The sequence below is a fragment of the Leptonotus elevatus genome, chromosome 7, assembly GCF_054856555.1.
Source record: "Leptonotus elevatus isolate MCC_2025b chromosome 7, RoL_Lele_1.0, whole genome shotgun sequence".
In the NCBI taxonomy this organism is placed as follows: Eukaryota; Metazoa; Chordata; class Actinopteri; order Syngnathiformes; family Syngnathidae; genus Leptonotus; species Leptonotus elevatus.
Window position 1 is genome coordinate 583,567 of NC_141245.1, and position 15,000 is coordinate 598,566.

General features: G+C 42.6%; 1 protein-coding gene across 7 annotated transcripts in view; it reads left to right on the forward strand.

The window, feature by feature from the left end:
* Nucleotides 1–15,000, forward strand: part of brip1 (BRCA1 interacting helicase 1) — a 125,116-nt gene that overhangs the window by 54,945 nt on the left and 55,171 nt on the right. For 3 of the 7 annotated variants that reach the window (XM_086081372.1, XM_086081376.1, XM_086081377.1), the window contains 5 exons: nucleotides 596–670; nucleotides 2,962–3,107; nucleotides 3,386–3,548; nucleotides 6,117–6,257; nucleotides 14,305–14,466. In XM_086081372.1, the coding sequence (XP_085937498.1) occupies nucleotides 596–670; nucleotides 2,962–3,107; nucleotides 3,386–3,548; nucleotides 6,117–6,257; nucleotides 14,305–14,466 (687 nt within the window). The remainder of the gene's footprint in view (nucleotides 1–595; nucleotides 671–2,961; nucleotides 3,108–3,385; nucleotides 3,549–6,116; nucleotides 6,258–14,304; nucleotides 14,467–15,000) is intronic. The other 4 variants (XM_086081373.1, XM_086081379.1, XM_086081375.1 and 1 more) reach the window with 3 other exon arrangements.

Genomic DNA, 15,000 nt, shown 5'->3' on the forward strand with positions numbered 1-15,000 from the left:
GGTATGTACCTCAGCTTTGGGTCACGGTTCGTTACAAGTTCGGTATAACAGGAAAAACAAAGTCCAAAAAGCTGTACTTCAACTCGGGGCCATTTACCATGTTACTGGCGTACATTTGGTATGGACTAGGGATGCACCAAAAATTTTTTTTTTGGGCTGAAACCAAAAACTGAAAATGAGAAATGCTTGGCCGAAAACGGAAACGCCCCCAAAAAATTATGCCATTTTTTAAAATTATGATTGCATTTATCATAATTAATTAAAAATATAATATTATAAAATATTTAGGCCTATTTAGCACGGACATTTTAACAAAGCACAATATAAATTGAAATGCGTCCACACCACAGACATCAGAGACATGTTGGTGAATGGTACATTAAACACCAAACGAGGTGAGCAACTGAGCATTTTCTGGCGGTGCAATTGCACTTTATAGTCAATGTACAGTACTTTGCACCGGCGGGCACGGATGCATGCGGTGCAGATGACGCATTTGTAGGCTATTTGAAGCGGGACACGGTGCGGCGCACTTAAAATCGGCACATACACATATTCACCAATGCCTAAAAATAAATAAATTTCTTTGCACCAGCCAATCGGCTTTGGGAACAGACTGCAAAGTCACACACGGCATCCTGTACAGATCTGTAGTCACCCGGAGATAATGGTAAGTGTTTACTTGTTTAAAACTGTTGATAGCAATAGTGCTAACATTAGCTAAAGTATTTAGCACGGCCACCAGAATGCAAGTGAAAAAGTGGAAGCGCTCAAGGGGCTCTCATCAAAGAAAAAAAGGAAGGCGCTGTGGGAGAAAGAGTGGCTCACCTGTATTGCAGGACTCGGCAGCGTTCTCTTTTTTGACATAGTTTACCAAGCAACCCTCTCCTTCTCCCGGTACTCACAAACATTAATTCAACTTAACTTAATTCAAACAGACACTTGCTTGTTTTTTTTTTTGCTTGTTGGAGGAGCTGAGTAGGGATGCAGAACACGTGCAGATCCGTCAACCCATGTGCATGTTTCTTAAAGGGATAGTAAGATACTTTTAGTTTATGTTGATATGGTTAACTTCCACATTTCTTGACCGATTCCAATCGTTTAAATTTTAAACTGTTCAGCTCATTTACATTTTTTTCAATACATTTTCAAAAAAAAAAAACTATTATTATAATTTTTTTTAAATGCAATGGAATGGACTGCTATTTAAATAGTGCTTTTTTATCTTTACTGCCTGATCTCTCACTTACTTGCATAGCAACTGCCTCAGCCAATCATCTCTCTCACTGTTGAGCTCAACTCACCCCCTTTTTTCTATGTGTACTCAAGGCTTGGCCTATGTACGGGCGGCCATCTTTGCCAATTGATTAGGTACGCCCAGTATTCTCGCCACTCCGATATCCCATGGTGGCGGCCATCTTGGCCAATTGATTAGGTACACCCAGAATTCTCGCCACTCCGCTCGCCCAGGGCGGCGGCCATCTTGGCAAATTGATTAGGTACGCCAAGGACTCTCTCCATCTCGCCCACCCGGGTCGGCGGCGATCTTGGCAAATTAATTAGGTACGCCCAGGATTCTCGCCACTCCGCTCGCCCAGGGCGGCGGCCATCTTGGCCAATTAATTAGGTACACCAAGGATTCTCTCCCCTCCGCCTACCCGGGGCGGCGGCCATCTTGGCCAATTGATTAGGTACGCCCAGGATTCTCGCCACTCCGCTCGCCCAGGGCGGCGGCCATCTTGGCCAATTGATTAGGTACGCCAAGGACTCTCTCCCCCTCGCCCACCCGGGTCGGCAGCCATCTTGGCCATTTGACTACTACTAAAATTACTACAAACGACAAGTCCTACTAATAATACTGTCTCCAACATGTTAAAGTCCAATGTGTGTGTGTGAATGTGCATGTTTCTTAAAGCGACAGTAAGATACTTTTAGTTTCTGTTGATTATGGTTAACTTACACATTTCTTGACCAATTCCAATCGTTTAAATTTTAAACTGTTCAGCTCATTTACATTTTTTTAAATACATTTAAAAAAAAAAGACACACATTATTATTATTATTATTATTATTTTTAAATGAAATGAAATGAAATGGACTGCTATTTAAATAGTGCTTTTTTAGCTATACTGCCTGTTCTCTCACTTTTGCATAGCAACTGCCTCAGCCAATCATCTCACTGTTGTGCTCAACTCACCCCCTTTTTTTCTTGGTGTACTCAAGGCTTGGCCTATGTACGACTACTACTTCTATTGCAAATACTATTACTACTACTACTATCTTGGGCATATGATTAGGTACGCCCAGGATTCTGGTCAATTCATTAGGTACACCCTGGATTCTCGCCACTACGCCTACCCAGGGCGGCGACCATCTTGGCCAATTAATTAGGTACACCAAGGATTCTCTCCCCTCCGCCCACCCGGGGCGGCGGCCATCTTGGCCAATTGATTAGGTACGCCCAGGATTCTCGCCACTCCGCTCGCCCAGGGTGGTGGCCATCTTGGCCAATTGATTTGGTACGCCCAGGATTCTCGCCACTCCGCTCGCCCAGGGCGGCGGCCATCTTGGCCAATTGATTAGGTACGCCAAGGACTCTCTCCCCCTCGCCCACCTGGGCCATCTTGGCCATTTGACTACTACTAAAATTACTACAACTACAAGTACTACTAATACTACTACTACAAGTACAAGTACAAGTACTATTACTACTACTACTACTACTACTTACTACTACTACAAGTACTTGCTACTACTAAAAGTCCTACTACTATACTACTACTACTATTGCTACAAGTATTGCGTCTTTCCACCTTGCAAGAGTCAGCAGGCCCATTCAAAATTTCCGCGGAAATGTTTCTAGTATTAATCATTTTGTACTGTTTTATTTATTTTACTTTTTTAATCATCAGTAAAATCACATTGATCACAAAATTATTTAATTTATGCCTCACGTTGCAGCAGAGTATGGCTGCCGTGCTGGAAAAGGAGGAGATTATGGGATTTAAAGATGACATGATGCAGGTCCCAACCATCAGCTCATCATCATCCAGTATCCTCAAAGGACTCTTAATGGTTCTTGACTTCCTCTACAGAGACAACTGCAGGTTTGTGTCGTCCCAAAACACAAAACCAAACCTGCTGTATTGTAATACAGTATATCATGTTAGTGTATACTGATTATTCTTGTTGCTGACAATTTCTACCCGTCAATCAATTTTCTGTACTGATAATCCTTGAATTGATGTTAATGTTTGTTGCCGTTTTATGGCACCAGTTCTCAGAGCTAAATATTATCGGCATTAGATTGAATGCCAAAGATGCATGTAAATGGTGAAAATTTGAGTGCATGTATGTTTCTTTGTCTGGGTCCGGGTATATGTAGGTATTCTGAAGACTACAGAGTTGCACTTCAAAAGACATATTCTTGGAGGAGTAAAGCCATGCCTAACATGAGTGCTGTGCAACAAGGCCATAGACAACACCAAAGAGTCAGAGTGAAGACTGGATCTCTGTTATTGAGTTTCTGGTGCCTCAATCCTGCTGTGGTGAGATTGCATATGTACTTGATTTGATGTTTTATTCAGTAGTACTGTAGATAAACACAGTAGAAGTAGATCATAAAATCCATTGTTCTTTTCAGCATATACACTGGATAATATCTGCACACCCCTGTTTAATTGAGCCCAAGATGAATCATTTCAAGTTTTTTTTTCTTTTTTTTGCCCTTTTAATTGTACAAATCAATTGAAAAGAAAAACAAATATTTTAGCAAGGGGAAGTAGGGCTTCACACGGCACACAGCTCGCCACTCCGTCGCAACCAAACAACCGGCACCCGCCTCTCCGACCCTGCGGCTCCGGGTCGCGGCAGGGCAGGGAGCTCCCGAGAGGCGCCCCATCCACGGCCGCCCGCTGGAGAGGCCATAGGTCGAGACTTTTGAAGCCGCGGGGCCGCCATCTTGGGACTCCCAAGAAACGTTTCTTGGTATACGCATTTCACTGCAAAATGCCTACATGTGTAGCGGTAAACTGCACAGATTGCCAGTTAAAAAGCTCTGTGGATGTACATTTCACCTGTAAGTATATATATATATATTTATATATATATTTATATATATATTTATATTTATATATTTATATATATATTTATATATATATATTTATATATTTATATATATATTTATATAATTATATATATATTTATATATATATATATATATTTATATATATATATATATATTTATATATATATATATATTTATATATATATATATTTATATATATATATTTATATATATATATATTTATATATATATATATTTATATATATTTATATATATATATATTTATATATATTCATATTTATATATATATATATATATATATATTTATATATATATATATTTATATATATATTTATATATATATATTTATATTTATATATATATATATTTATATATATATTTATATATATATATATTTATATATATATTTATATATATATATATTTATATATATATATATATATATATATATATATTTATATATATATATATATATTTATATATATATTTATTTATATATATATATATATATATATATATTTTTTATATATTTATACACTTATTTATATATATATATATATATATATATATATATAAATAAATGTTTATATGTCCCTATCCGAGGTCAGCAGTGCCCCATTTCCACTATAAACATTGTTACTGGTGAACTGCTTCCCCCTCCTGAGATGCCGGGTGGTGGACCAGAATATCCTTGAAGTGGTCTGGAAGTTGTTTTCCATGGCTTTGCTAAACTCCTCTCATGCCCGATGTTTTTGCCTCAACGACTGCCGAAGCAATGTTCTGCTTGGCCAACCAGTACCTGTCGGCTTCCTCCAGAGTCCCACAAGCCAAAAAGGCCAGATAAGACTCCTTCTTCATCTTGACGGCATGCCTTACTGCTGGTTTCCACCAGTGGATTCAGGGATTGCCGCCACGAAAGGCACTGAGCACCTTATGGCCACAGCAACGATTGGCCACCTCAACAATCAGACTCAATGCCCCCTGCAAGTTCTGCTGGAGGTGGGTTTTCAAACGCCTTCTGACAGGGGATTCTGCCAATACTTCCCAGCAAACCCTCACAATATGTTTGTGTCTGCCAGGTCAGACCGGCATTTTTCCCCACCATTAGAGCCAACACACCACCAGGTGGTGATCAGTTGACAGCTTTGACTCTCTCTTCATGTCGTGAACTAATGGAACATAAAAGTTTCACTTTGTGAAACAAATTATTGAAATGAATAGACTTTACCTCAATAATTTAATTTTCTGACCGGCACCTGTGGTTTTCTACCAAACGATACCCCACCCCTGCTTCGGTGTGCGCAAATGAAGCAGCCATGTCGTACAAACTCCCGCGATCTAACTCCAGCGAGTAAAGTGAGGTGGAATGCTCACTCCACTTTGAGTCTGAATTTAGCAAAGGACTCTCATGGCCCCTTCAGAGCGACACAACCACTATGGACACAATAATTAGAATGCACCAAAATGTAGAATTAATCATTCTTTTTAGATTAAAGATTAAACAATTTATAAGTCTAGCCTCTAAGCTTTTGTTGAAAACCTACAAAACTGAGAAGCTACCAAAGGCCTCATCATTGATTGGTTTTATGTGTATCAGCCTAACCTCAAATTTGTGTAACATGGTGGCTAATTTGGCAGTGCCTTTTAAAAAATTATGGTAATGACTACAATATACAGTAATGGCTGGAGCACTGAGTTGAATTTAAAAAAAGCTATGAAATGCAATAATCAGGGCATAGTGGCCGACTCCCATTGCAGAGGTTGTGAGATTGAATTTGGGTTCTGGCCTTCCTGGGTAGAGTTTGCATGTTCGTGGATTTTCTCCCGGTACTCAGGTTTAAAAAAAAAAAAAAAAAAAGAAAGAAAAGAATGGTAGGTTAATTGAACAACTGAATTGTACCTAGGTCTGTGTGTGGGCCCTGCGATAGGCTGGCAACCACTTCATGGTGTTCCCCGCCTACTACCCGAAGTATGTATGTATGTATGAAGTAATCAGTTTAAACCTGTTGTGTGTATTGTCTTTTTTTAGGCCTTTACTGACTTAAGTGGGACAGTCCACAGCATTGTTTTGACATCTGGGACACTGTCACCAATGGGATCCTTCTCTTCGGAACTTGGGGTGAAATTTTCTATTCAACTCGAGGCCAACCATGTCATCAACAAATCTCAGGTCAACGTACTTTATATGTGATTTTGTGATTCCATTAAGTTTTATTCTATGCTTTTCAAAACAAGTTTCACAATATAACGTATAAGATGTACCAAAAGTCACTAATACTGCATACATTTGCTTTTTTTTCTATCATCATCATCATCATCATCATCATTATTATGATTATTATTTTAACTGTTAGAAAAACGCTAAAGAAAACTTACCGGACAAATTAACCCTCAAACCAACAAGCTCCCATGCATTTTTGTTGACGTCACGGAAATCATTGCGTGAAGTATCATGCAAAATGATATAGTTGGACACTGCTAAAATTAGCTCCTCCATTTCTCTGGATAGCGCACTGTGTAGCATGCCCTGCGTTCATTTTTCTACTTTCTAATATCGCGTCACAGGCTTTCGCGTGCACATCTACGTGAACGAGCACAAATGTCACTTGATTCCCAGTGCGAGGAGGGCAGGCGATCTTCACCTCGTCGCCCTGCTTCCATAAGAAATTCATTTAGAGCGAACGACATTGCCTCCTCTGTGTGGCGCCCATTAGGCTGTTGTTCTTTTTTCTACATCAACTATGGCCAACAGTAGCTGTTTATGTGTTTAATGCTTATAGAGGTGACATAACCAACCAACATCTGCCATCAACGTACATTGCAGTGCTCTGCGTCATTTATCAGCAAAATGGGCATTCCGTCAATGATGGAATGCAATCTTCGATGGCATTTTTGACCACACATAAATCTGGATTGTACAAACTTGTAAAGCCTTTGTATGATCACATTATCAAGCACTCAGCAGTGTGAGGGGGGGGGGGGGGGGATTCCATGTACCAGCATCACAGAGTTGGAAAAAAAAGCACTCCTGACACTTCATCGGCAATGGTAATATAATCCAACCTATCCATCTTGCGCATGTATTTCATGTCCTTTTTGTCAAATTGAGTGTGAATGCTCTTGGATAGAAAGTTGACGGATAAACGGGAGTACATCCATTGCAAGTACAGTAATAGGCTTCGATACTGCCAGATACTGCGTGTTCAGGGAAATAGTCACGTGACGTCCAGATTTCTATAAACCATGTTTTACGTTCACAAAGAAATTTTAAGTATGTTCAAAATTTGATGGCGACAAGAAAAGCTGGTTGGGAGCATAATAATTGTTTTGAGAGAGTCTGCCGAATGTCTGCAATATTTTGCAGTCTTGAATGAAGCCTGATAAAATGCGAACACCAGCTACCTGCTTGCACCCTCGCAAGCTTGTGCCGCTAAGTGAGATACAGCCTTTATGACATTACATAATTTAACATTAAACCGGGCCAAACTGATTTGGCTTGTTTAAATCTTAATTAAATGAACTCTCGTTCATGACTAAGATTTTTGTTGTGGCCTCTTACTAGCCCAGGATGGCTGTGGCCTCTGAGTCGGTGATCAAAGAAACTAAGATGGAACCAGGTTTACGAGCTTTATTGCAAGTGTATTTACCATGCGCAGTAGTGAATCCCTTTCACATACATCAGGCTTTCTCAAAAAGACAGATTTACAAAACCCTCTTAAAGTGGTGGCCTCAACCCCCAACCTTATTTGAGGGGTGACCTACATACACTATACCTACAAATATATTCACACAACTGCAAAAATATAAACAACATATATATATACATATATGCACACACGTAGAAGTGCAGTCAATGTTGTGTTCTTACAAATCACATTACAGTGGAACGTCTCAGAACTTGTACAAATCTGACTTAGACCAAAAAATCAGAGTAAAAAATGCCTCGGAGTTTGACCTCATTCTTGGAGTTTGAACACCCGAGCAAAGCCGAGCGATGCCGAATGCTCACGTTGTGGTAATGGAGACGAAGCGCTGCGCAATTCCAGTCAGAGCGGGTGAATACTCTCGTGTGCTTTGTACGTTCGCAAGTGCATTTTCATTTTTCCGCGACAATTTTTACTTGGGCCCAAAGAAAGACAGTAGTGCCTGTGGCAGCATAGAAAAACGTACAGTGCTACGAACCATAGTGGATTTAGGAAGGAGATTATCGCGCCGACCGTGACTACTTCCGTTAATACTGGCACAAGGACCCCCCTTAGTAGTCTAACAATATACCCAATATAAAATACACTCAGCACTGAACTAAAGCATGCATTAACACAGCATTTTTCATCCACTGATGCCATCACACAGCACAACAAAAAAGGTCAGGCTGGGGAGTTGCGGGACTTCTACCCTGGGCCTCCAAGCTTCACAAAGGCGGCTGACCTGTGCCTGCAGCTGCCTTCATTGGTCATCTTGCCTCTGTGCCTCCATGTTTCACTGATTACCAAAGTCAGTCTGACACTGCAGGTACCTTCGGAGCATACACACAACGGAGACCAAATAAACATCACCTGGTGATTCCTTCCTGGATCGGTCCACCATGGACTTGGCTCCTGTGTCCCCTTCTCCAAAAGGCTGCTTCTCCGGTGTGACCTTTACCGGCTTCTTTTTAAGCCCATTGCTGTTGTGGTGCGTTCTCAAATTGGCAGCGACGATCCCACTTCTGACACTGAATGTAAGATTTTTTGTTGTTGTGGCGTGGCCTCTTACTAGCCGAGGATGGCCGTGGCCTCTGATGAAAAAAACCAAGATGGAACCAGGTTTACGAGCTCTTCGTTTATTCACCATGCACAGCAGTGAATCCCCTCTACATACAGTAATTTCTGGACTACAAGCTGCTACTTTTTTCATTTGCATTTGACCCTGCGGTTAATACAAAAGTGCGGCTTATCCATCAGATCACAATGGGGTGCACTATAAAGGAAGCACAAGAGCGACAGGCAGAGCAAAACTAACCAAGTCGGCCCAAATACAGTAGGAGAGACAGAACGAGAGCGAGATCATTTCTGTTCTCATTATGGAAAAGAAAGTAGCGGGAACCCGGTGCGGTAACATTAAAACACCTGAGGTTTACAGTCGGATGCGGCTTTTATGTGTAACAAACTCGAGTATTCCCCAAATTTAGCTAGCGCGGCTTATAGTCAGGTGCGCCTTATAGGCCAAAAAACCTGTACATCAGGCTTTCTCAAAAAGACAGCTTTCCAAAACCCTCTTTAAGTGGTGGCCTCAACCACCAACCTTATTTGAGGAGTGACCTCGCCCACATACAACACCTACAAACATATTCACACAACTGCAAAAATATATACACACACGTAGAAGTGCAGTCAAGGTTGTGTTCTTACAAATCACAATAATAGTTTCCAAATAAACTTTGCCTCACAAAAGGAAGAGTATCCCATTTCCCCTCCACTAGCTGCCACTTGGGACAGTCCAATGAGTCCAATCAAATGGGAATGAGGTGCACCTGGGGCCTCATGTATGAAGGGTGCGTACGCGACGTTTTTGTGCGTACGCACCCTTCACTCTCACGTTCAGATGTATCAAGAGTGAAATGAACGTGGGAATGTGCGGTGCTTCACGGCAACTCCTTGGCTGGCGTACACAGGTTTTTCTTGCTTTGGAGCCGTTGGCGAGTCATAGAGGTGATGCTGGGCTGTTGTGAGAGGTGGTCGCTGTAAAAATATATGTAATATTTAGACATCAGATTATTTTTACACCACGGAGGGGGCGGTACATGGCTGCACCCATGCGCTGAAGACGTAATCGTCGTCGTGGTGGTGTACGGCGGACGTTATGTGCCTAGGCTGCATGGAAAGGTGGGAGGGGGGTTTAGCGTAGGTTTTCCGATCACAAATTAATCAATGACAAAATGATGCACCTTAAACAAGCATGCGGTGCCACGAAATATTGTCACAGTGGGGCGCGCGGGGAGAGGGGCGGTTGTGTGCGTCGTGAGCATCTTCCAAGTTTAAACCTCCACGATCACAATCAGATCGATGCTCCTTAAACATGTCATTCATCCGGTATCAGCGGTGGCAGAGGGTTGTCTTATATTATTGTAATAAATTTAACTTGAAGCCTCCACAATCACAATTTGATGCCCCTTCAGCATTCAGCCGGCGATGGCCGTGATACTCCGCCGGCACTTTCATCAAGGAGGTTGTTATTGACTTCCGAAGACAAACATTTTCGGGCCTCTACTTTGTTTACAATTGTCTCCAGCTCACATTGGTTTTTTTTCATTTGTGCCTCATGCTTTATAATGTGATTATCTTATCATGCATCGTAATCATTCCCACCTTCAAGGTTTGTTTGTACTAATTTGCATATTTATGTATGGGCGTGGAGAGGGAGGAGTCTGGTACTCTAACATTTCCGCATTGATTGAGATGTATGAAAGAAATGTGCTTGGATTCGTACGTACGCACAGATTCGTATATCTGGATTTTTTTATGCGTGAGACAGTTTCTGGATATGGACGTACGGCGTGTTTTATGAAAACCATGCAAGTCTTAGTACATGAGGCCCCAGGCCTGCACTCACATGAGTGTGCCTCCATGCAAGTGTTCCAATCACCCCTTTTCAGTGAAGGAGGGTGGACAGCTCCCTCACAATGACCATTCCTCTTCAGCTGATTTTTCTTTGCTTATTTTAACTTTGTATGTCTTACTTGTTCCTTTTTCCTGACACAGTAATTGGAGTTTTGCCTTTTTAACTTCCCAAGTAGATTAGGAAATAAACATGCACATAATCAAAACCTGATTGGTCACCCCTGACCCATCATTTAAAAATGGCATAGGTCTCCAAGGAATGTTCACCTTCATGCAGCATTATTTTCTTTGTAAGTGAGCAATACCTGGCTACATCCTTCCTTCCTTTCAAGCACATTGTCTTGTGCATGAAATGTGCTATAGAAATATAACTGCCTTGCCTTGCCTTTCCAGGTACATTACTTTTACTGATCAGGCAAAAGCTGTGCTCGCGGATAGATGTTCCATTTCCCTCATGAAAGGACTTACGGTTGGAGTATGCTTGGCACATACATGTTCTGTGCGGAAATGAGGTGGCCTCCCAGACGACAGGAGGCAGTGAAGAGCGTGTAGGGCGTATGAACAAGACTTTACCACAATAGAAGTATAAAACAATACAGTATTATTGTTATTCTCTTTTTTTCAACAAGCTAATGACATTAACAATTGAGGGTGAATAATCTTCATACATTTAACCAAATAAATGAAAACAAATAATCGTGAAGTAGAAAACACTTGTTTACGACAGATTTTGCTCGTCCGCCATGTTTTACGTCCGCTTCCAATTTCCAAACGGCATAAATATTTTTTTAACGCTCAATTAACGACCGCCCCCTTATTTGGAAAGCCTCTACTAAAGGAATTCCAGTTGCGACGCATCAGAAACGTCCATGTCAAAAATACCCAATAGAAATGCTCTGTACTGCACTGGTGCTAAAATACACAATGTTTAAGGGGCAGAATGTTTGAGTGGAGGAGCCATTTGGACTGTGTAACACTACCACCGGCTCCCTGCTTTTGACAGAATGCACTCTGTAGCACCGGTTAAGGATTATCACCGAGCTAGGCTGCTACAGCTCTCCAAGAGGAGTCCATGGGCACTCTCAACCCCGTGAGAGCCAAGAACCGAATGGATGCTGTCTTGTCACTCTGAGTGACTCCAAGCCACTTGATCTTTTGATGTGAGGCGTATTTTATTCAGCAAATCCAGAAAATAGCTCAAGTGTGTAACACGTCGATATCTTCCTCTGGTTCGCTTGCAATTAAGCTGCGTCACTTACAGTGCACATCCGAGAACTTAACAAAATAAAAGCGTTCAACGTTGTGTAAAGGAGTCACTATGAGACAATTTAGCTGTAATAAATTAAATAATAATACATATATTAACGGGGACTGGCTGCAGAAGTTCGCAAGTTACTTCATATTGAAAATTAGAAAGCTCTTAATATGAAAAGAACACACCAATCCCTTCTGATTCGTATGCAGTAAAGTTGCGTAATTTTACATTGCGCAGCCGTATTGAACTTAACAAAATAAAAGCATTGCACTGAACTGTTACCATTGTCTTAAAAACGGCATTATGCCATATACTTGTAGTGACGGAAAAAAGACAAACACAAATCATTTTTTACAGTACAATGTATATTTCTCATTTAAACATTTTTTATGAATTACGAAATTACTGTGTCAAATTACTGGGAACGTCTGGCAGAATCCCCTGTCAGAAAGAGTTTCAACGCCCACCTCCGGCAGAGCTTCTCCATTGTCCCGGGGGAGGCGGGGGACGTTGAGTCCGAATGGACCATGTTCCGTGCTTCCATTGTTGAAGCGGCCGATCTGAGCTGTGGCCGTAAGGTGGTTGGTGCCTGTCGGGGCGGCAATCCTCGAACCCGCTGGTGGACACCAGCGGTAAGGGATGCCGTCAAGCTGAAGAAGGAGTCCTATTGGGCCTTTTTGGCCTGTGGGACTCCGGAGGCTGCTGACAGGTACCGGCTGGCCAAGCGGAATGCGGCTTCGGTGGTCGCTGAGGCAAAAACTCGGACATGGGAGGAGTTCGGTGAGGCCATGGAGAACGACTTCCGGACGGCTTCGAGGAAATTCTGGTCCACCATCCGGCGTCTCAGGAGAGGAAAGCAGTGCGCCATTAACACTGTGTATAGTGGAGATGGGGTGCTGTTGACCTCGACTTGGGACGTCGTGAATCGGTGGGGAGAATACTTCGAAGACCTCCTCAACCTTCAAGCCGTGATCTCCAGCTCTCGCTGGAGCGGTTTGCAGCAGAGTGTGAAGCGGTTGGGATGAGGATCAGCACCTCCAAATCCGAGACCATGGTCCTCAGTCGGAAATAGGTGGAGTGCCCTCTGCGGGTCGGGGATGAGGTCCTGCCCCAAGTGGAGGAGTTCAAGTATCTTGGGGTCTTGTTCACGAGTGAGGGTAGGTTAGAGTGGGAGATCGACAGACGGATCGGTGCAGCGTCTGCAGTGATGCGGACGCTGTATCGGTCCGTTGTGGTGAAGGAGGAGCTGAGCCGAAAGGCAAAGCTCTCGATTTACCGGTCGATCTACGTTCCTGCCCTCACCTATGGTCACGAGCTGTGGGTCGTGACCGAAAGAACAAGATCCCGGATACAAGCGGCCGAAATGAGTTTCCTCCGCAGGGTAGCCGGGCTCTCCCTTAGAGATAGGGTGAGAAGCTCGGTCATTCGGGAGGGACTCAGCGTCGAGCCGCTACTCCTCCATGTTGAGAGGAACCAGTTGAGGTGGCTGGGGCATCTGGTTCGGATGCCTCCTGGGCGCCTCCCTGGGGAGGTGTTCCGGGCATGTCCTACCGGCAGGAGGCCCCGGGGACGACCCAGGACACGCTGGAGAGACTACGTCTCACGGCTGGCTTGGGAACGCCTTGGGATCCCATCGGAGGAGCTGGCTGAAGTGGCTGGGGAGAGGGAAGTCTGGGCTTCCCTGCTAAAGCTGCTGCCCCCGCGACCCGACCCCGGATAAGCGGAATTGAAGACGGAACGGAACATACACATGACTAATAAATGCAACCATATTTCTATTAGGTTACCATTTCTTCCCACTTCTATGTTAAGTATGAAAAATTAGCAAAAAAATATTTGATTGTACATTTTATTGTAAATTAAGATATAAATTGAGATATAAAATGTGTGATTCATTTGTGATTAATTGTGAGTTAATATATATATACGCATATATATATAAGTCATGCGATGAATTACAATTAAAATTAAAATCCATGTTCTTAACCGGTTGTCCTCACAAGGGTTGCGGGGGCCGCTGGATCCTATCCCAGCTGGCTTCATTCAGTAGGCGGGGTACACCCTGAACTGGTTGCCAGCCAATCGCAGAGCACACAGAGACGAACAACCATCCCTTGTCACAATCACACCTAGGGACAATTTGGAGTGGTCAATTAACTTCCCATGCATGTCTTTGGAATGTGGGAGGAAACCGGAGTACCCGGAGAAAACCCACGCAAGCACGGGGAGAACATGCAAACTCCACCCAGGAAGGCCGAAGCCCGGACTCGATCTCTCGTCCTCTGTACCGGGATGCGGATGTGCTAACCAGTCATCCAGCGTGCCGCCTAACTTGAAAATTAAATAATAAAATGCCTCTGCAGGTTTGGGTTGGGACTGTTGGTGCTGGACCTCATGGCAGAAACCTCTGTGCCACCTTCCAACATGCTGAAACATATGCCTTCCAGGATGAAGTTGGTGCCCTGCTACTGCATGTCTGCAAAGTTGTGCCCAAAGGTGTGCTCTGCTTCTTTCCTTCCTACAAGGTAAATATGTATACATACTGATTTAAATAAGAAGCAAAAATATTGCAATTTTATACGTGTCCAGTGAAGCACACTTTTTCCAATGTTACACAACATATTTGTGACGAGTGGTGGGTAGAGTAGCCACAAATGTACACAAGCAGGAGTTCTCTTACTTTACCACTTTTTTGACGGAACACTTTTTACTCGGTAGAATTACGATATGGTCTTTCAAATAATTACTTGAGTCAGAGTATTCATTAAAATAAATAAGTAAAATACTAAGTGTAGGTTCAGTTCGTAATTAGAAAAGCTTTAGCTTGACGCCCCAAACTCATTTCCTCGTCAGTGTCCGCGGCTTCGTCAATGAAAAGAAACTCCATACTCTCGTCTTGGTTTTTCTTCACTTTAGTTGGACATTAAGTCAACCGTACAAAAATGACCCACACAAAAATGAAATATCAAAGAGGAGTAATTAAAGAGTCCAGCTAGAGGAGGAGGAGGTAAAAAAAAAACTGTGGCTCAAAGAGGAGTAATTAAAGAGTCCAGGAGTCC